The sequence below is a fragment of the Diplotaxodon limnothrissa genome, linkage group LG3 (genome assembly GCF_057381915.1).
Source record: "Diplotaxodon limnothrissa isolate DT_005_m linkage group LG3, D_limnothrissa_male_GT1.1, whole genome shotgun sequence".
Lineage (NCBI taxonomy): Eukaryota > Metazoa > Chordata > Actinopteri > Cichliformes > Cichlidae > Diplotaxodon > Diplotaxodon limnothrissa.
The window spans coordinates 24,289,395-24,312,078 of NC_140598.1; the positions used below are offsets into that span (position 1 = coordinate 24,289,395).

General features: G+C 46.1%; 1 protein-coding gene across 1 annotated transcript; it reads right to left on the reverse strand.

Annotated features, from left to right (window-relative positions):
- Window positions 1–879: 879 nt before the first annotated feature.
- LOC146635057 (CD226 antigen-like) lies at window positions 880–21,651 on the reverse strand. The gene is made up of 5 exons (XM_085344948.1): window positions 21,572–21,651; window positions 21,381–21,484; window positions 17,099–17,431; window positions 1,418–1,753; window positions 880–1,179 (listed from the first exon to the last, which is right to left on the reverse strand). The coding sequence occupies exons 1-5, from the start codon at window positions 21,649–21,651 to the stop codon at window positions 944–946; spliced, it is 1,089 nt and encodes a 362-aa protein (XP_085201074.1). The 3' UTR covers window positions 880–943.
- Window positions 21,652–22,684: the final 1,033 nt, after the last annotated feature.

Below are 22,684 nucleotides of genomic sequence, written 5' to 3' on the forward strand. Positions count from 1 at the left end.
AACAGCTGGTAACTGTGCAGGGGCGGGTCTAGCAAAGTTTTGCCAGGGGGCCAAGTAGGGCATTAACAGGGAGAGGGGGGCACAAAGAAATACTTTTCTTTCTTATTCTCATTTAAAATATCTCACTTTTAATAAATGATTATCTTAATCTTATAACCAAAGTTTTCATGTCATGTAAAATATATATAAAATCATACATATACACACCAACAAGACAGTGTACATCACTGTCACAGCAGCATTTGTTTTCATTCAAAGGCTTTATGGCTTTTCCTGTAATACCTGGTGGGCCAGTCTCTAATCAAAATGCCCGGGACTATTTTTTGTCCAGGTTCAGGCTTCAGCACCTCCACATATGTATGAGGATGGCCTTGACTACATCCAAGCTGAGGTTTAATATTAAAGCAGTACAAGCTATACCTGAATTCACTCACTGAGCAGAAAAGTGGAGATGACTAAAGATTTGTCTGAAAATCAGGGCCGTGCAGAGATGTTTAAAGGGGCGGGTGATCAAAGTTAAAAAAGGGGAAATAGAACCAGGCTGAATAACAACAACATAAATTCATCAAGAATCTAATATGGAATTGCGTCATACTATATCACTGTCATCAGGTGGGGACAATGCAAAGAAAATCCACAGCGTTTGTGTTGTCACATCATTCAGTTTCTGTAACAGCTGATCTCTAATTTTTGTGATTCGAACTTTACAGAATAAGGAAAGTTGACAAACAGCTGAACCTGAAGCTCCAACACAAAAACACTCACTGACTCTGAGATCAGAGCTCAGAAATTCATGTGTGTTTGTAACACAGTTTGACTTTGTGTCAGTAAATCTCATGAACAGCCTGAAGATGAATAAACTGTAGTTCAGAGTCACTGACAGACAGCACAGACACACACTGTTGGTCTGAGTCTGAACATGATGATCATCAGAGAAATAACATCAGATTCTGGATGTTTGATGTCTAAAACCTGTCCTCAGATCATCCATCTCGTAGTTCTGTTGTCGAGTCTGACGAGGGCGTTTAGTGTTCCGATTAACAGGACTCTCGCCCCTGAACAGTCTACATATGTATGTGCAAAACCCAATAACAGCAATAAGGAAACAAAGTGAGAGAGCAACTCCCAGTCCAATTGTCAGTTCATAAAATCCATCCTTTCTGTGCCATCCTGATCGACCTGCAGGTGAGAAACAGGTGTGAAGTGTCAGCTGTCAGGTAGGTGATGAGTGAAGAACAGAACAGAATCCATTTCCTCTTCAAACTGCTGTCAGACATTATCTACTGCACTCTGATCACATCACTCAGACCAGCTGCTTTCTACAAAGTCTCATCAGCAACATCTTTAGAAACAAACATCAACAACCAGGAAGCAGCTTCACCTCTGATCACACACACACTCAACTCTACTCACTCACCTGGAGGAACGACAACAAGTTGGATGTTGCTGATGAGTTTCATAGGTTTTCCGATCCCCTGTACGACACGACACTCATATGTTCCAGCGTCATTAATCGTCACATCCTTCAGAATCAAAGACACGTCTCCATCCTTCATCTGTCTGTCCTGCAGATCCACCCGGTTCTTAAAAGATGGATGCTGGTTATCTGGAAAAAGTCGCCTGTCGCGGTATAAAAGCACATATTCATCTCCCAGGTCATCTCTGCTCCACTCTACAGCTCTGATGTTGTTGTTTGGAGCTCGACATGTCAGAGTGACGTCCTGTCCAGACTCAGCTGTGATGAATTTATGGTCTGAAAAAGGAAACAACACAGAGCAGAGAGGTTAAAGGTCAAAGTACAATTATGATCAGAATGACTGACTTTAAATATTTTGTTTATTTCCTTTGACATTTGAGTTTTTAGTCATGTTGGATTTAATGAACCTCTGAACATCCACCAGGCAGGTCACCAGTGACCCACTGAGGGGGAATTTTAGCCTCATGCTAAACATGCAAAGTGTCAGAAACTACAAGATGTTAGCTTCCACAGAACAACAACATGTGCTGATAATAAGTGACCATAATGTGTGAGAGAAAGCAGCCTCTCATTATAAGACACTGAGTCTCTGCATGCTGCCTTTATGGAGCTACAGCTGTTTGTATACACTGAACAAACAGCTTTGTAGCTGTATACCGACTCCTGAAACTACAACACATCACACTGACACACACACTGTGTGCTGAAAGAGTGTTAATCAACTATCATTCTTGGTTTTTTTCCAGGGGAAATATATTTTACTTTTCTGGTAAATCTCACCTGCAGACACCAACACGAAGACACCAACGGACATCAAAATGGAGCAGAGTGACGTAATCACAGCGGACATTTCCGTGTTCTCGAGTTCTGTTGATCTCACGCTCAGTTTCTTCTAAATCTCAAAATCTGTCGGTATTTCCACTGAATAAACGAACAAAACCTGAGTATACATCCTGATGATATCACACCTCAGATTGAATAAAGTTACTCTTTCTTAAAAGAGCTATCCCGGAGCTGTGGGCTCGGACTAGGACTATAGTTTCCTGATTGACTGGCTTCTGGAACTCAGTTCTTTCTAACTACGTTCAGGCAGGCTAGAACACGTCCATGCCATTCCAGATGCCTTTAGGTGCACCTCGTAAATTCAGCAATCTATACTCCCCAAAACATTAAAGAATGTCCTTGGTTTGGTTTTTCATAGTTGGGATAAAAATATCTGGAATGACTATCTTGTTCTTTTTGATGCCGATGATCTGTATGTGTCACCTCTTTAGTTTTTGCATTAATATATTTATATGGCCCAAAAAACCTCAGAAAATTGCTTACTAACAGATGTATACTCGAGGAAGCCTTATATGGACTTCCTATGGCTGGAAACGCTCATCTGAAGTCGACCTGCAGTGAGCTTTGAACATCCACCAGACTGTCAGTGGTGTTGGGATCACATTTTCCTTTTTAATTAAAGAAGAAGATGGGTGTGCGCGAATTTGACGTAGCCAATATCATCATCAGACAGTGAGAACGAGGATCCATTCGTGTATGTCTGCTTGTTACAACGCACCAAATACACTCCCACTGCGTGTGTCTGCCAGCTCAAAGCAAAAGCAAATCGAGTACTCACTAAATCGCTGCCTGAAACATGTCAGCACACGCTGTTCAGCGGTGGGCGAAGGGTGGTAGACGAGTGGGTGTAGACGAGGAACATTATGATTAATTGTTATGGTCTTAGTCATGAATTTCTGCGTTGTCTTTGCTCGCCAGAGGCTGGAGGTTTTTTTTTTTTTTTGCTTTTTTTCTTTGCTGTTGTATGTAGTATTACAGTTCCTAACTTACTAAATAAATTGACTTGACGCGATTGTTGTTGTGATTTGGCACTGCAATAGAATTAAATTGCATTAAATTTTTGCTCATGTAAGTACCAGGTGGAGGCTGATCACTGGTGGAAGACTGAATAGAGCTGGCTATAATTGTGTACCATCTGTTGAGGTTTCTGTGGCTAGAAGAACTAGCTGGGTTGTTTTTGTATATACTGTATTCTAAATACCGTAAATAGGCCTTTTCTGATTAAACTGGTAGCTGTAGGTGTCGGAAGCTTCTTCTTTTCTTTTTTCAAAGAAAAGAAGAAGCGTTATTGCCCAGTTTGGGCAATAAGGCTTTTTTCAAAACCACAGTTTGGGCAATATGTAAGAGGATGTATTTTCTTTTAGACTTCTTATGATAGGTACATTAGTTCTGTTTTACTTCTAGAGTTTTGTTTGTTGTTTTGGCCATGCCCACTCTGATGTGATGTAAAACCACAAACTTCGTGGCAGCATTGGGAGCAAGGAGTGAGGAGGCTACCTTTTTTGTGTTGCACCCTGGCTTCCACTAGGCTGGACTGTAACAGAAATGCAGATATAAAACAACATCGAAATGTTGGGTACAATAGAAGGCGAAATCCTCTTCTAAAGAGAATTATTATGCATGGTTTGGAAACATTTTGGATTAAATCAATCAACACCCCCGAGTCATACTAAATACAAGAAACTTTGAAGCACAGGCCGAGGGGGCGGTGTGGCAGCAATTTTTCACACCACACTTTCAGTTAACGAAAGACCAAGACAGGCTTTTAATTCATTTGAAAGCCTGATGCTTAACATTGTCCACCCCAGCTGTGAAACTGAGAAATCAGTCTTATTTGTTATCATCTATCGTCCACTTTGACCTTACACAGAGTTTCTGTCTGATTTCTCAGACTTTTTATCTGATTTAGTGCTCAGCTCAGATAAAATAATTATTGTGGGTGATTTTAACATCCATGTAGATGCTAAAAATGACAGCCTCAACATGGCATTTAATCTGTTATTACATTTACAATAATTGATTACACAGAAGTAGAGAGTAGACTTTATCACAGTAGATGTCTTTCTGAAAGCGCTGTAACTAAGTTTAAGAATATAATCCACCCACTGTTATCATCTTCAATGCCCTGTACCAACACAGAGCAGAGCAGCTATCTGAACGCTACCACAACAGAGGTCGATTATCTTGTTAATAATTTTACCTCCTCACTACGTACGACTCTGGATACTGTAGCTCCGGTGAAAACTAAGGTCTCAAATCAGAAGTACCTGACTCCGTGGTATAATTCTCAAAAATGCTACATAAAGCAGATGACTCATAAGCTGGAGAGGAAATGGCATGTCACAAATTTGTCAGATATTGATTGATTAGTGATGTTGTTAATATCATAGGGGCACTTAGATCTTTGTAGCTGCTTTTTCTGTATGTAGTTCTTGATTAGTCAAAGGTTTGTGGAAAAGTGAAAGTGAAGTCTGGAGTCTTTTTCAATTGATGTTTCTTACTTCAGTTGAGTAGCTATGAGTATATGTGAATTAGTTGGACCCCACACAGTGATTGGGTGACTGCTTCCTTTCAGTTTATTTAACTTACACACAATGTTCCCAGTTCAGCACTGAAGTTTTACCGGGACTGATTGGCTGGGCTGTTGGTGAACAGGGAAAAAGCAAAACAGTCAGCAGATAACAGTAGCATAGTAGCATATAGCTAAGCATTTAGACCTGGTCATATTGATACACACGTCCTTCACCCAAGAAATAAAAGGTAATAGTAAACTCTACAGTGAAATCCGAAGCACCTAAATCTAAGTGTTAGAACAAACTAGATTTTTTCCTATTAAAGTAACTAACTTTTATATTGACTGAAACAAAATTTCATTAAATGCTGTATAAATATAATCTCTTTAGAGCAGTGTTTGCAAACTGTGGTACACGTACCACTATTGGTCCCTCTAGTGGTATGCGGGAATTCTCCAAATTTTTTTAAGATTAAATTATATGCCATGTTCTGATTGATGAAATTGGGATTTCTGAAAAAATTTAAACGTACAGCTCTGCTATCACCAGTGTTGGGGAGTAACGGAATACATGTACCATCTGATCTCAGGAATTCGCATGATAAGGTGGGGCCAGGTTTCACAATGAACGCACCCGAAACTGGCTGATTGGGGCCCACACCCATTTTCACACCTTGGCTCAGGCGATTAGAGGATCATCAGGGGGTCCTTTTGTCCCTCTGTGGGGGGTTACTCCCACTAGGCGTATATCTGGGACTCCCCGCCATTTGACCTTAGAACTGAAGAAGCTTCTCGGATGAGAGGTGAAACGTCTTCAAGTAACTTAAAGAAGTCCAGACGCTTTTCTTTGCAAGCTCCTTTGGCCTATAATTAGCTAAGACTGCTGGGTCTAGAGATGGCTTTTTGAGTAAAGGTTTAACTACAGCTAGCTTGAAGGCCTGTGGTACATAGCCAATTATTAGAGATAGGTTGATCATATTTAAGATTGAAGAATTAATTAATGGCAGGACTTCTTTGAGCGGTTTTGTAGGAATGGGGTCTAAAAGACATGTTGATGGCTTTGAGGAAGTAATTATTGAAGTTAACTCAGAAAGATCAATTGGAGAAAAAGAGTCTAACTTAACATCAATGGTACTAAGAGTAGCTGTAGATAATATTACATCTGTGGGATGATTACTGGTAATTTTTTCTCACAACACAGGTCATGTACAGAGTACTAGTTAACATTGGCAGTTAAACAACTTCTTGATGGCAGAGCCCCTGGTGTTGATGAGGTCCGCCCCGAGTTCCTGAAGGCTCTGGACGTTGTAGGGCTGTCCTGGTTGACACGCCTCTGCAATGTTGCGTGGAGATCAGGGGCAGTACCCATGGACTGGCAGACCGGGGTGGTGGTCCCCATCTTTAAGAAGGGGGACCGGAAGGTGTGTTCCAACTACAGGGGGATCACACTCCTCAGCCTCCCTGGGAAAGTCTATGCCAGGGTGCTGGAAAGGAGAGTTCGTCCACTAGTTGAACCTCAGATACAGGAGGAACAATGCTGTTTTCGTCCTGGTCGCGGAACACTGGACCAGCTCTTTATCCTCTCGAGAATACTTGAGGGTGCATGGGAGTTTGCCCAACCAGTCTACATGTGTTTTGTGGACTTGGAGAAGACATTCGACTGTGTCCCTCGGGGTGTCCTGTGGGAGGTGTTGCGGGAGTATGGGGTGTCTGGTCGATTGCTAAGGGCCATTCGATCCCTATACAACCGTTGCAAGAGCTTGGTTCGCATTGCCGGCAATAAGTCAGACTCGTTCCCGGTGGGTGATGGGCTCCGCCAGGGCTGCCCTTTGTCTCCGGTTCAGTTCATAATTTTTATGGACAGGATTTCTAGGCGCAGACAAGTAGCGGAGGGCTTTCGTTTTGGTGGCCTCAGAATCTCATCTCTGATTTTTGCGGATGATGTGGTTCTGTTGGCTTCATCGGGTGAGGGCCTCCAGCTCGCACTGGAACGGTTCGCAGCCGAGTGTGAAGCAGCGGGAATGAGGATCAGCACCTCCAAATCTGAGGCCATGGTTCTCAGCCGGAAAAGGGTGGAGTGCCCACTCCGGGTCGGGGATGAGTTCCTGCCCCAAGTGGAGGAGTTCAAGTATCTCGGGGTCTTGTTCGCGAGTGACGGGAGAAGGGAGCCGGAGATCGACAGACTGATTGGGGCTGCAGCTGCAGTAATGCAGACGCTGCACCGGTCCGTCGTGATGAGAGGGAGCTGAGTGTAAAAGCAAAGCTCTCAATTTACCGGTCGATCTACGTCCCTACCCTCGCCTATGGCCACGAGCTTTGGGTAGTGACCGAAATAACGAGATCGCGGACACAAGTGGCAGAAATGAGCTTCCTCCGAAGGATGGCTGGCCTCTCCCTTAGAGATAGGGTGAGAAGTTCGGCCATCCGGGAGGGGCTCAGAGTAGAGCCGTTGCTGCTCCACATCGAAAGGAGCCAGCTGAGGTGGTTCGGGCATCTGACAAGGATGCCCCCTGGGCGCCTCCTGGGTGAGGTGTTCCAGGCATGTCCCACCGGGAGGAGGCCCCGGGGCAGACCCAGGACACGCTGGAGAGATTATATCTCTCGGCTGGCCTGGGAACGCCTTGGTGTTCCCCCGGTTAAGCTGGAGGAGGTGGCTGGGGAGAGGGAGGTCTGGGCCTCTTTGCTTAGGCTGCTGCCCCCGTGACCCGGCCTCGGATAAAGTGGATGAAGATGATTGGATGGGATGGTTGGCTCAACAGAGCTCTGACTTTTTGTCAGCCTGGCTACAGTGCTGAAGAGAAACCTGGGGTTGTTTTTATTTTCTTCAATCAGTGACGAATAGTAAGATGTTCTGGCTTTGCGGAGGGCTTTCCTATAAAGCAGCAAAATATTTCTCCAGGCTAAATGATGATCCTCTAAATTTGTGACACGCCATTTCCTCTCCAGCTTACGAGTTATCTGCTTTAGGCTACATGTTTGACAATTATACCACGGAGTCAGGGACTTCTGATTTGAGGCCTTAGTTTTCACAGGAGGTAAAATAATTAACAAGATAATCGACCTCTGTTGAGGTAGCGTTCAGATAGCTGCTCTGCTCTATGTTGGTACAGGGCATTGAAGATGATAACAGTGGGTGGATTATATTCTTAAACTTAGTTACAGCACTTTCAGAAAGACATCTACTTTGATAAAGTCTACTCTCCTCTGCTGTGTAATCAATTATTGTAAATGTAAATGTTATCAGGAAATGATCAGACAGGAGAGGGTTTTCAGGAAACACTGTTAAATGTTCAGTTTCTATGCCATATGTTAAAACAAGATCTAGAGTGTGATTAAAGTGGTGGGTGGGTTCTTTTACATTTTGAGAGAAGCCAATTGAGTGTAATAACAGATTAAATGCCATGTTGAGGCTGTCATTTTTAGCATCTACATGGATGTTAAAATCACCCACAATAATTATTTTATCTGAGCTCAGAACTAAATTAGATATAAAGTCTGAGAAATCAGACAGAAACTCTGTGTAAGGCCCAGGTGGACGATAGATGATAACAAGTAAGACTGGTTTCTGAGTTTTACAGCTGGGGTGGACAAGGTTAAGCATCAGGCTTTCAAATGAATTAAAAGTCTGTCTTGGTTTTTCGTTGATCAATAGGCTGGTGTGAAAAATTGCTGCCACATCGCCCCCTCGGCCTGGGCTTTCTGGTAGTTAGTTTAAATGAATCAACACCCCCGAGTCATTCTAAGATAATCATCCTGCTGCAACCAGGTTTCTGTAAGGCAGAGTAAATCAATTTGTTGATCAATTATTAGGTCATGTACTAACAGAGACTCGGAGGAGAGAGACCTTATATTTAATAATCCACATTTCACTGTTTTACTCTTTGGTTCAGATGTGGATACTGAATTGTTCTTTCTTTGTGATTATTTATGTTTAAGTTGTTTATTGCTGGTTTTTAGTTTGTTTTTTGTCTTTTTGGGAGCTGAAACAGACTCATTGGAGATGGGTTTTTGTGGGGGTAGCAGGAGGAGAGAAGCTGCAGAGAGGCGTGTAAGACTGCAACTCTGCTTCCTGGTCCCAACTCTGGATAGTCATATTTTGGGGGGTTTAATAAATTTATTTCTAGAAATGAGAACTGAAGGTTTGCCAATTATCTATGAAGCCCACATCGTTTCTTGGACCCCACTCAGACAGCCAGCAATTTAAGGAGAACATGTGGCTAAACATGTAACTCCTGGTCTGGTTAGTTGTATACTGGGCAACGATGGGCGATCGTGGCTCAAGAGTTGGCAGTTTGTCTTGTAATAGGAAGGTTGCTAGTTCGAGTCCCGGCTCGGACAGTCTTGGTTGTTGTGTCCTTCACACATTGCCTACTGGTGGTGGGCAGAGGGCCCGGTGTCGCCAGTGTCTAGCAGCCTTGCTTTGTCAGTGTGCCCCAGGTCAACTGTGGCTACAATGTAGCTTGTCATCACCAGTGTGAATGACTGGATGTAGTGTAAAGCGCTTTGGGGTCCTTAGGGACTAAGTAAAGCGTTATACAAATACAGGCCATTTATACTTGGATTTAGAAGGAAGAATGCGGTTTTCATCCTGGTTGTAGGACACAGGACACAGCTCTTTGCCCTTTGAAGGATACTTTAGGATGTATGGAAGTTTGGCCAACCACATCTATATGTGTTTTGTGGACTTGGAGAAGAAGTTTGATTGATCATGTCCCTTTGGGTGTTCTATGGGAGGTGCTTCGGAGTATGAGGTGTCTGGCTCATTGCTATGGGCCGTTCGATCCTTATACAACAAGCTATACAATAGCTAGGGCTGTATAAGACAGACTCATTCCCTAAGGGCTGTTCTTTTCACCAGTTCTGTTCATTATTTTTATGGACAGAATTTCTAGGCATAGCCAAGTGGCAGAAGGCTTCCACTCGGATGGTCTTAGAATTTGTTCTCAGCTTGTTACAGATCATGGGGTTCTGTTGGCTTCATAAGATATTGGTCTCCAGCTCACTCCACCAAATGTGTGAATTGGCCATGGTCCTCAGCCAGAAAAGGGTAAAGAGCCCACTTCGGGTCAGGGATTAGTTACTCGCCCAAGTCTTGTTCACAAGAGAGGGTAGAAGTGAGCAGGAGACAGATTGGTGCAGTGGTTACAGTGATGTGGACGCTGTATGGGTGGTTTGAGCATCTGACAAGGGTGTCTCCTGGGTGAGGTGTCTCCTGGAAACACCTTACTGGTCCCAGGCTGTTCCCTCCACGACCCAGCCCCAGATAAGCAAAATAAAGTGGATGGATGGATTGATGGACAAATAAATAAAAAACCTTCTCTTTTATCAAGTGACAAGTGTATATTTTTATTTCTTTTGTGATTTTTTGGATTTTACTTTTCTTTTCTTGGACTAAATTCGATTTTTGGATTTGGACGTTTTTGACTCCTTTTCTTTAAAACCTCTACCGTCCTGCGTCTGAGTCCTATGTTTCACAAATCAATGCAACACATCTTTCCTCATGCAAAACATCAATGGTTTTGACAAAGTTATTTGAGGTTTGACTGGAGATTTGTCATTTCCGCTTTTTTTTATTCAATAACACTTTTTATTCACTACTACAACCATTGGTTTACTCGCCTATACTTACTACTGAGTGCTTATGTGTTTATGAATAAGAAGAATAAGTATGGATACATGTAGTCTGTAGTTATTCAGTTTTAGTCAACTTGCCTGTTTGACGGATTGCTCTCTCACACTATGTTTTAATTCACCACAAAGTCCTACCAAAAGATTTATGAAGAGTATCCTACTGAGGATTACTGACATTTTGTTCTCTGGCCACAAAAGCACTGCACTATCTTTTTCTCTTGAGCTCTTAGTTTTTTACCTTGTCAGAATCAGAATCAGAATCAGAAAGGGTTTTATTGCCAAATGTTGAGCAGGTTTACAACATTAGGAAATTGCTGCGGTGCTTCAGTGCAAACATACTGTCATAAATTGCGCTTGAATAGACATGAAAAAATAAAAGTAAGAATAAGAATTAAAAGTGCTACGTAGAAAGATATATGCATGAGATATACATGAGATATATACATGAGAATAAGAATTAAAAGTGCTACGTAGAAAGATATATACATGAGTGCAGGTGGTGATCAGTGCCAAACATGGAATGATGCAGTGACACAGCGTAGGGTCATGTGTTAGTGGTGGGAACAGTCATACGTTTATTGTTCATGTGTCCAACAGCAGAGGGGAAGAAACTGTTCTTATGGCGAGAGGTTCTGGTGCGAATGGACCGGAGCCTCCTGCCTGAGGGGAGCAGGTCAAACAGACTGTATCCAGGGTGAGAAGGGTCAGCTGAGATCCGAGCTGCCCGCCGCAGTGTCCTGGAGGTGTACAGGTCCTGCAAAGATGGGAGTCTGCAGCCAATCACCTTCTTAGCAGAGCGCACAATACGCTGCAGTCTCTGTTTGTCCCTGATAGTGGCTCCAGCGTACCACACGGTGATGGAGGAGGTGAGGATGGACTCGATGATTGCAGTGTAGAATTGCATCATCGTCCGTGTTGGCAGGTTGAATTTCTTCAGCTGCCTCAGGAAGTACATCCTCTGCTGGGCTTTCTTGATGACGGAGGTGATGGTGGGCTCCCACTTTAGGTCCTGGGTGATGGTAGTACCCAGGAAGCGGAATGAGTCCACAGAGGTGATGGGGGTGTCAGTCAGGATGATGGGGGGGGGAGTGGGGCTGTGTGCTTCCTGAAGTCCACAATAATCTCCACTGTCTTCTGGGCATTCAGCACCAGGTTGTTGTGGCTGCACCAAGACACCAGACGTTCAACCTCCCTCCTGTAGGCAGACTCATCCCCGTCCGAGATGAGTCCAATAACGGTGGTGTCATCTGCAAACTTGATTAGCTTGACAGACTGGTGGGTGGAGGTGCAGCAGTTGGTGTACAGGGAGAAGAGCAGAGGAGAAAGAACACAGCCCTGAGGGGAGCCGGTGCTGATGGTCCGAGAGTCCGAGACATTCTTTCCCAGCCTCACATGCTGCTTCCTGTCCGTCAGGAAGTCAGTGATCCACCGGCAGATGGGATCAGGCACATTCATCTGGGAAAGCTTGCCTCGGAGATGGTCTGGAAGGATGGTGTTGAAGGCAGAGCTGAAGTCCACAAACAGGATCCTGGCGTAGGTTCCTGGGGAGTCCAGATGCTGCAGGATGAAGTGTAGGGCCATGTTGATGGCGTCATATACAGACCTGTTGGCTCTGTATGCAAACTGCAGGGGGTCCAGGAGGGGGGCCGTGAGGGTCTTGAGATGGGAGAGAACCAGGCGCTCAAATGACTTCATGACCACAGATGTCAGAGCCACGGGTCTGTAGTCATTTAGTCCAGTGATCCTAGGTTTCTTGGGGACAGGGATTATGGTAGAGGACTTGAAGCAGGCAGGCACATGACATGCCTGCAGTGAGGAGTTGAAAATGCCAGAAAACACTGGGGCCAGCTCGTTTGCACAGTGTCTGCGGGTGGCAGGAGACACACCGTCTGGGCCGGGAGCTTTTTGAGCATTCAGACTCTTAAACTGCTTCCTCACATCTGCTTCATGAATGTGCGCAGTATAGGAAAAACTCTACTTTTTCTTGTGGCTTCAATCAAAAACAGACCCTGGACTATTGTATAGGGAACAAAACATAGGTGTTACGATGGCTGGAAACATCGTCAGCAGCTAGCTTGGCTCTGTCCAAAAATAAAGAGCAGCTGTACCTAGGCCCCCTTGTTCTGTTTGCCCATAACTGACATCGTCATCGCTCACTGCTGGGTATACCACAGCTGTATCAGTCTCTGCAAGATAAACCACATAAAATTACCAAAACTACAGCAAATGCACAGCAACAGCATTGTTATATTATTACACAACAGCTGTGAAGTCTGTGAAGTGAATAAAGAGATTAAGTGATGCTTTTTAAAATCATAGATTTGTTTAATCTTCACACCTCTGCTGTGAAACACAGAAAGATCAGAAATAACTGACAGCTCATTCTTTGACAAAAATGTGGACTGACACAGTGGTACTGTTTGCTATTAATATAAACTCACACACTGTACCACTAAGCAAACATGTTCTCACATCTTGATCACTATCATTAGCCAAACCATAACACACTGTGGTGAGAAGTCTCACCTGGTTCATACTAACTGGACTCAGCAACAGGAAGTAGCTGCTGTGGTTTTTTAATGCAAGTTTAAAAATGGTTCAAATCTGTGAGAGGCTGGAAAAAGGTAGCAATGATCTTTGGTTTGTTCAGTCTGTCTCTGTATACATCTTACACTAAACAACAAAACAACAAATGCATTATCTCAAAACCTTGTGTGTGAACCAAACACAGAAAACAGGCACATTTGGACCACATCTGGGCTCTTTTTTGCATTCAAGGTTCAATTACAGCACTGCTAAATAATCCGTGGGATTATTTAGCAGTGTTTCTTCCACGTTTCTTTCTGTTCTTAAATTAAACAGCTCTGTGTTGAAACACCTGCAGCTGAATTGTTTTCTCTCTGTCAGAAACAGGATGCTGGACGACTGCAGAGCTGTTAGCTTCAGTTAACCACAGAACACAAACACACAGTCCAGCTCACAGATGGATACATCTGATGAGATTTTACATAAAGGAAACAAATTCAGAACAAAAGTATGAGCATGTATGTTGTGATATTATTAATATTAACATTTATGTTGGGATTTCAGATTTTGATCACATCATATCAGAAAAAAAATATTTTTTTAAATGTTACAACAGTTCGTACTTTTACAGTTCTGATCATCCTTCACATGCTCTAAATCTGATTGTACCTTCATACCAGAGTCAAAGACATCTGAAGAGAAAAATATCACAGAAAATATTTTCATAATCCAAACTATGATCAGAACTATTGTTTTCATATAAACTTAGCACAGAAGTAAGGAAATCTATGTTTGGTTGTTTATTTATGTTATGTTATTAAGAATGCTTCTTGGCCTCTTTATTTACCCAAATGTTACCAAATCTTCAAACAGCTTATTTTGCTGTTGATACTTGTCTTGAACCGGGTAGACTGGGTGCTGACAATCAGCTGCATGATTAGCAGCATCTGTGAGCTTGGACCCATCTACAGCGGTCAGTTGGGCTGTATCCCAATTCAGGGTCTGCAGCCTTAAAGGCCGCATTTTAAGGCAGATTACGTTACAGCGACGCGACGAAGGCTGTCCCAATTTGAAGGCTGCTCGAAATGCGGCCCTCAAATTGCCGAAAGAAAAACGGCGGATGAGGGGCACCCGAAGAGTAAACTTTAAGTGAGTACTGAATATTATGTCATTTATTTATGTGCAAATGTTTAATAACAAATAACATTAAAACATTACTATTGGCCACATGTCGGCCAAGTTATGTCAGCCAACTTTAAAATATACACCCTTCAATAGCTGAGCTTAATCTTGCAGAGAATGATCAAAGCTCATGTAGAAACAAACAAACAAATGAACAAAAGATTTTCTCCTTCATTTCTGTCAAACAAAGCTGTAGGAAACATTTCCAGCTGTTAGTACCATGGTTGCTAGGCAACCTGGGCAGCGCGACAGAGGCTAGACCGTCCCATTTCACAAGCCTCGCATTTCCGGCCTTAGCGGTCTTTGAGTACGCGGCGCTTGTGGACCGTTAAGGCTGCGTACTTTAAGGCTGCAGACCCTAAATTGGGATACAGCCATTGTGTCTGCTCCGAGTGTGTCATGTCTGACTGATCTGGATAGGCCCACGCCTATCGGTAACTTCAACCTGGTGTTCAGCAAAGCCAAAGCCAAGTTGCAGCATTATTGGGAGTGAGCCCTACTAGCTACAAATTGAAGGCCAAGCTCAATATGACGGGGGATGAGAGACAGGCCGTGAAGTGGATGTCCCAAGAAGATGACACCACAAGAAGAGAGCATCCTCACTATTTCAGCACTGAGGAACCGTAAGCAGTCTTCTACAGATTTGAAGGGCAATATGACGACAGCTGTCTACTTGGAAAATCTAGAACAGATTCCTTACAGCCAGTCTCTGGTTGGATAGGGCTGCTGCCAGGAAGCAAACAATACTGCTTGTCACCATTATGCCCTTTTGTGCTAGTGTTGGCAACGTTATGTTCAGAGATGAGTCTTGATTCTGCTTATGGCAGGTGGATTTTAGGGTCAAAACAGGGACGATGCAGAGAACATTATGCAGATTGCTGCAACAATAGGATAACAGCTTTTGGTGGAGGCAGTGGGATGGTATCGGGTGGCATCTCATTCTCTGGACAAACAAAGTTCATCAACCATTGGAGGGAATCTCGTTGGAGAGGTATATCAAGATAAGATTTTCCAGCAGGCCCATATCTCCACAGTCTTGAACCGGACTGACAATGCTCGCCTCCACAGAGTAGGGTTCATCAGAGACTAACTCCAGAATTTGGCAGTGGAGAGGATTTAACGGCCTGTTTGCAGTTCTGACCTCAACCCCATTGAGTTTGCTGTTTGTCCCACAGTGACCAACACAACCACATTTAACCCGCATACTCATCTCTGATGTTCAACCCACACAATGATTTTGCTTACACATATACACCATTCAAGAGAAATAAAGAGGCTTTCCAACGTTATAGGATTTATTGCCAAGCAGCATTCGTGTTACAGCTGAAAATACTCAACCAAACTGAAAGTTAATTACTTTTTGTTTATGTCCTATTTCTGAAATATCCTCGTGATCCTACAATTAAAAGTTGCACAAAATTTGCTTTAGAAACAAATCTAACCACTCAGCAGCCATTTGATGCACCTCTAGGCAGATAGTTAAATATCAACTTCAACCCCTTTGAAGGAAACACAGTGTTACCTTTGCTTTGTCTGACTGGATGTTGTTGATGATCTGATCTCAAAATGTACATGACATGAGTGATGATGCCATCTTCACCAGCTTTTTCTTGAACTGCTGAAATGATACAAAATTAAAAATAATATAAATTAAATACTGAATAGAGTCTGCATTTAGGAAAGTTATTACTGTAAACATAAAGAGTTTGAACTTTATTCTACTAAACAAACTCAGACATGAAAGATCAGGAAGTCTGAGTCTCACCTTCAGGATTCCTGTGAAGACATCGTTTCCCCAGCAGAAACAAAACAAAGGATGATCCAACAGAAGACACCAACAACACAGAGAGAACAGGAGGAGAGGGTGATGGAGAAAGAGTGGTATGGGTGGAACCAGGAGGAGAGGTGGTGGTATGTGGAGGTGTGGAGGTGGTGGGTGAAGGCATGGTGGCAGTTGGAGGTGTGAATGTAGGTGTTGGTGTGATGGTGTGTTTCTCTAAAAAAAAAAAAAAAAAAAGCAAACACAGTCATTAAGTTGTCGTCACATTATGAATGTTGAAACCTGCAGAAACACAGACAGGTGAGTGTGTCACCTGTGACAGTGATCCAGCTGTTAGTTGGGGGAGGGGCTGTGTGTCTGTGAAGTTGTGTCTCAGCTGGAGGAGTCAAAGATGACATGATGGTGTCCACATTTTTGCAAATGAGGATCTGATCATATATTTATTTCAGTGACTAGCAGAGAACCTGAGTTTAAATGTGATGAGATGAAGTGTGAGGTTGTGAGAAAGTCTCTGACTGCATTCATAGATGTGTCCTTTCAGCTGCTCGCTCTGATCCAACCTTTGGTCTCTAAGAAGAGGCTTCAGGGAGATGTTTGCTAGGTTGGACTGTAGGACCATCAGAAATGTGTGCAGTAACAAAACAGGCAGCACTGAAAGCAGCTCTAAGTGTTTGTGTTGTTCAATGATTTGTTCACAACAACAACAATGGGACCTCTCTCATCCATCAGTCACCATGTGGACATTTTTCTGACACACAGTTGAAGCTGATGGACGTTTTGTGTCTGCACTAAGTACGTTTTCAGCAGCTATGGCACCGGCAGGATTCACTTTCACAGACTCACAAGCACCAGCTTCACCCCTCCCCTCCCCCTCCAGCTGTAGGCTTTAACATTGAGTTTCCCCACACATGTTTACAGACGAGTTAGAGAGCAAGAGAAGAAGAGACGGATTCATAAATGTCTTTGTTTCTGCTCTAACCAAACAATGCTGCTCTACAACTCTAGACTACCAGCCACAAAGACAACAGCTGGAGAAACATCTGTCTACCTCTGCCATCCACCAGCTCATCCATACAACAAACAAACATCAACAACCAGGAAGCAGCTTCACCTCTGATCACACACACACTCAACTCTACTCACTCACCTGGAGGAGCAACTCTGAGGTAGATGATGCGGTGATCCCATGAGCGTGTTTCTTCAATGAAAAGACCGCACTCGTAAGTTCCATAATCAGTAGTAGTTACATCCTTCAGAATCAAAGACACGTCTCCATCCTTCATCTGTCTGTCCTGCAGATCCACCCGGTTCTTAAAAGATGGATGCTGGTTGGCTGAAATTAAGTGACCATCCTGGTACAAAAGCACATATTCTGGCACCAGGTCAGCTCTGCTCCACTTAACAATTCTTATGTTGTTGTTTGGAGCTCGACATGTCAAAGTGACGTCCTGTCCAGACTCAGCTGTGATGATCTTTGGGTCTGAATGAGACAAAGAAAGAACTTCTGAACATCCACCAGTGTCAGAAACTACAAGATGTTAGCTTCCACAGAACAACAACATGTGCTGATAATAAGTGAACATAATGTGTGAGAGAAAGCAGCCTCTCATTATAAGACACTGTGAGTCTCTGCATGCTGCCTTTATGGAGCTACAGCTGTTTGTATATGTCAGGGTCCTGGGACTGGGCGACCCAGGATCCCTGAGCAGTCATGTATTATATTATTATTATTATTATTATTGCTGTGTATTTTGGTGTTGCTCCCCCTTCCCTGTGCTTGTGTATATGTGTGTGTGTGGGTGGCTGAGCACTTGTTTATAGGCGGCGTCAGGCCTGGAGGGTGTGGCCCTGCAAGGGGACTGGCCACACCCGAAGCCACACACCTGCTGCTGATCAGGCCTCGTCGGGGGAGCTACTTAAGAGAGTCTTGGAGCTCCCACCGACGCGGGATCATTTCCTTGAGACTCCACGTTAGTCGTCCCATTGAATTGAGTTAATGTGTGTAAGTGTATGCCCGCGGTTATTTGTGTCCTGACGGCTGCGTCTATTGTTTCCCGCAGGAGGAGCGTGGAAGGCACGAAGAGCAGCGAGCACCGGGGGGTGCTGACACGGGAGCGGAGAGCACAGAGACACGAACTATTCACGCAGAGACACGACACGGGAGTCTGGGAGAACACGGGGATTTATTGTTGTTTTTGTTCCACTCTGTAAATAAACACACTGCTTGAACTTTGAGCTCCGCGCCTGGGTCCTCCTCCTTCCCCACATCCCCACGGTCTGCCAGCCAGACCGTGACAGAATGATCCCGCCACTTATGGACCCAGCGGTCTCCGAGGAGAGGCTCAGGAGGGAAGTTATGGATGAAGTGTACCACCTATGTGAGGTGTGGTGGGAGAAGCCAGCGGAAGGTTTGCGTCGCGCCGTGGAGAGGCGGCTGCAGGAGATGCTTTTTAAATTCCCCTGGCTGGTGGGCTCCCTTAATGCGGTGGTCCTGGACTTTCTACTTTCCACCCTCCACCTCCACTCTCCTCCTCAGGCTGCCCACCAGCTCGGACAGCTGGTGGATTCACTGCCTGAGACGCCGGCCCCGACGTCTACACGGAAACGACGTTCGCGCCGCCAGCGTTCCTCACCGCAGCCACATCCACAGTCATCTCAAGAGCCGGCTGTGGTGAGTAGTACGGACAATTTTCCATTTCCCTCACCATCTGTGTTTGTGTCTGCAGTGGACGAGCTGACAGCGCAGGTAACATCACCTCGGTCAGAGGTCTTCACACCACTCGCTGCTTCACCATCTGCGGTTGTGGCGCTGTCGTCATCTCATCCGCATGCGGTCATCCCTCAGCCATCTTCTCCACCAGCGGCAGCCTCCATTCCACTACCCACCCCAGCAGCCCTGTCCGGAGGGGGCGACCTCACACGCGTCCAACGCCTGATGGACTGGGTAACTCACACCACCAACGCAAGGGCAAGAGTGGTGGGGTTAAATGCCATCGAGGCAATCCTGGAGGGAAACCCCTACCTCGGCCAGCTCAAGGGAGTTTCCGCCTGCCTTTGCACCCTGCGTAAAGCCCGGGGGGTAGTGCAAGCTCGGGAGACCTCAGACTTCGTCCAGCTGCAGCAGGAGCTCAGCATGCCCGAGCAGGAGCTCAGTGAGCCGGAGGAGCCCGCACCGTCAGCTGAGGCGCTCAGCGAGCCGGAGGAGCTCAGCATGCCCGAGCAGGAGCTCAGCGAGCCGGAGGAGCCCGCACCGTCAGCTGAGGCGCTCAGCGAGCCGGAGGAGCTCAGCATGCCCGAGCAGGAGCTCAGCGAGCCGGAGGAGCCCGCACCGTCAGCTGAGGCGCTCAGCGAGCCGGAGGAGCTCAGCATGCCCGAGCAGGAGCTCAGCGAGCCGGAGGAGCCCGCACCGTCAGCTGAGGCGCTCAGCGAGCCGGAGGAGCTCAGCATGCCCGAGCAGGAGCTCAGCGAGCCGGAGGAGCCCGCACCGTCAGCTGAGGCGCTCAGCGAGCCGGAGGAGCTCAGCGAGCCGGAGGAGCTCAGCATGCCCGAGCAGGAGCTCAGCGAGCCGGAGGAGCCCGCACCGTCAGCTGAGGCGCTCAGCGAGCCGGAGGAGCTCGGCATGCCCGAGCAGGAGCTCAGTGAGCCGGAGGAGGCCGCTCTGCCAGCTGTGGAGCTCAGCATGCCCGAGCAGGAGCTCGGCGAGCCGGAGGAGGCCGCTCTGCCAGCTGAGGAGCTCAGCGAGCCGGCCGAGGAGGAGCTCAGCGAGCCGGCCGAGGAGGAGCTCAGCGAGCCGGCCGAGGAGGAGCTCAGCGAGCCGGCCGAGGAGGAGCTCAGCGAGCCGGCCGAGGAGGAGCTCCACGTCTAGCGCGGCCTCCTCGCCGTCCACGTCCGGTGCGTCCACGTCAGCGATCGGCGCGTCATGGACCTGTTGCCACGCCTCGCTGTTGCTCACCGGAGCAGCGACGTTGCCATCGGACCCGTGGCAGGCCGCCGGAGGGGCAGCGCCGCCGCCACCGGACCCGTGGCAGGCCACCAGAACCGTTCTGCCGCCACCGGACCCGTGGCAGGCCGCCGGAGGAGCAGCGCCGCCGCCACCGGACCCGTGGCAGGCCACCAGAACCGTTCTGCCGCCACCGGACCCGTGGCAGGCCACCAGAACCGTTCTGCCGCCACCGGACCCGTGGCTGACCGCCGGAGGAGCAGTGCCGCCGCCACCGGACCCGTGGCAGGCCCCCTGAACTGTTTTGCTGCTGCCGCCGGACCCGGGGCCGTCCGCCGGAGCTGCTACGTCGCCGCCGTTGGGCTCGAAGTAGGCCCCCTGAACTCTCTTGTTGTGTTGATGGGCCGCCTGTGACTGTTTGTGGCGTCTTTTCGTTTTCTTTTGCACCGCTGCGGGATGCGCGGTCTGACTCTGAGACTGTGGACTGGGTCGGTTTGTTGTTTTGTTGTTTTTGCTTGTTTTGGTTCTGGCCCTCCGTCCTGGTTCCCCCAGCCGCCCGCCCTGGGTTGGTTGTGCTGTTCTTTGTTTTGGTTTTGGGGTCGTCGGGAGCCGACCCTTAGAGGGGGGATACTGTCAGGGTCCTGGGACTGGGCGACCCAGGATCCCTGAGCAGTCATGTATTATATTATTATTATTATTATTATTATTATTATTGCTGTGTATTTTGGTGTTGCTCCCCCTTCCCCGTGTGTGTGGGTGGGTGGCTGAGCACTTGTTTATAGGCGGTGTCAGGCCTGGAGGGTGTGGCCCTGCAAGGGGACTGGCCACACCCGAAGCCACACACCTGCTGCTGATCAGGCCTCGTCGGGGGAGCTACTTAAGAGAGTCTTGGAGCTCCCACCGACGCGGGATCATTTCCTTGAGACTCCACGTTAGTCGTCCCATTGAATTGAGTTAATGTGTGTAAGTGTATGCCCGCGGTTATTTGTGTCCTGACGGCTGCGTCTATTGTTTCCCGCAGGAGGAGCGTGGAAGGCACGAAGAGCAGCGAGCACCGGGGGGTGCTGACACGGGAGCGGAGAGCACAGAGACACGAACTATTCACGCAGAGACACGACACGGGAGTCTGGGAGAACACGGGGATTTATTGTTGTTTTTGTTCCACTCTGTAAATAAACACACTGCTTGAACTTTGAGCTCCGCGCCTGGGTCCTCCTCCTTCCCCACATCCCCACGGTCTGCCAGCCAGACCGTGACAGTATACACTGAACAAAAAGCTTTGTAGCTGTATACCGACTCCCGACACTAAAACACATCACACTGACACACATATTACACTTCTTTGTCTCTGTCACAGCTGGATTACAGATGTTAAGTGTCCACCCAGCCTCCTGTCTCCTTCACACACAGACAAACTGAATCCAGATGAAAATAATCCTCCTGTACTTCTTGTTATCTCAGAGAGAAACTCAGTTTAGTTCAATCTCACCTGCAGAGACGAAGACAAGGACAAACAGCAAAGTGCAGCAGAGCAGCGCAGTGCCAGCAGCCATCTCTGTGTCAGTATTTGTGCTGATCCGACTCTTAGTTTGTTCTAAATGTCTGAGTCTGTGGGAGTTTTCAGTCAATAACAGAGCCTGACTTTAAATACTGACTACATCAGATTACATTTAAGCTTGAAATAAAGCTGAAAGTCTGCTCTGAAGAACAGATCTGACTTTCAGCGGCTCACTCGACTCGTCGCGCCGTTTGTGGTGCATTCAAAGACCTCGGAAATCTCGCTGTTTGGTAAAGCAACAGGCCCACGTGACCTGGTGACTGTCACAGTGTAACAGCTGCCTGCTCAGTGTAACCAAACACCGTGGTGTTATTTGTGTCTGATCTGCGATGAAGCTTCTGCTGTGGATATGTGATAAACATCAGGAGGCAGGTTCACTATAACCAAACCTCCAGACTCACAGTAAACATCACGGCAGTGTTATAAGATACAGCATCCACCATGTAGAACAAACCTGATGACACCAACTAAAAACCTGAAAAACCAACCAGACTGCAACAAACATGCAAACTGTGGGCTGTCATCAGGGTGACGTCAGATTGATGTCATAAACACATCATAAAACATCAGTTTTAGTACTTAAGCTCACTAGTAGGTGCCGTTTGTCTAAAATAACTGCAGATGAAAACATCTGGAATATGTCAACAGTATGTCAGTCTCTCTTCTGTCCTGTAGTCTGAGTGTAGCCATTGTATCAGTGGGACAGCACTGCCACCATGAGGTCAAACTGGAGCATTGCAGGTAATAATTCTCAGCCTGAACACTGTTGGAACATCAGACCTCCTCACACTTTGAACTCGTTTTTATTTGAGTTTATTCAGTGTTTCTAGTTTCACTTTGATTTTATTATTTTCTTCTCTCTGTGGTGATTCTTTGGTTTTCTTAATATTTCTGTGCTTCCCTGTTTGTGTCAGCATCTTGTCTCTCTTTTCGATCACTTCCTGTTTTATTTCGAAAGACTCTGATCTCATTTGTCACTTTACTTCCTTTTTCTTTCACTAAACACAGATTCCTACCTTTATGCAGTGACCCTGAAGTATCTGCAGCTGCAATCGGAGCTGGTTGAATCTCTAAACACCTCGATTACCTCCTTTCAGATACACTGAAGCCTGACCTGCGTCTGAGTGTCATGGACTTATGTGGAAGACCAAAATCCAGACTTAGTTCTGAGCAGGTTTTAAGATTGTTTTTTTTTCTTAATATAACAATTAAAACATTTAGACACAAAGTGTGAG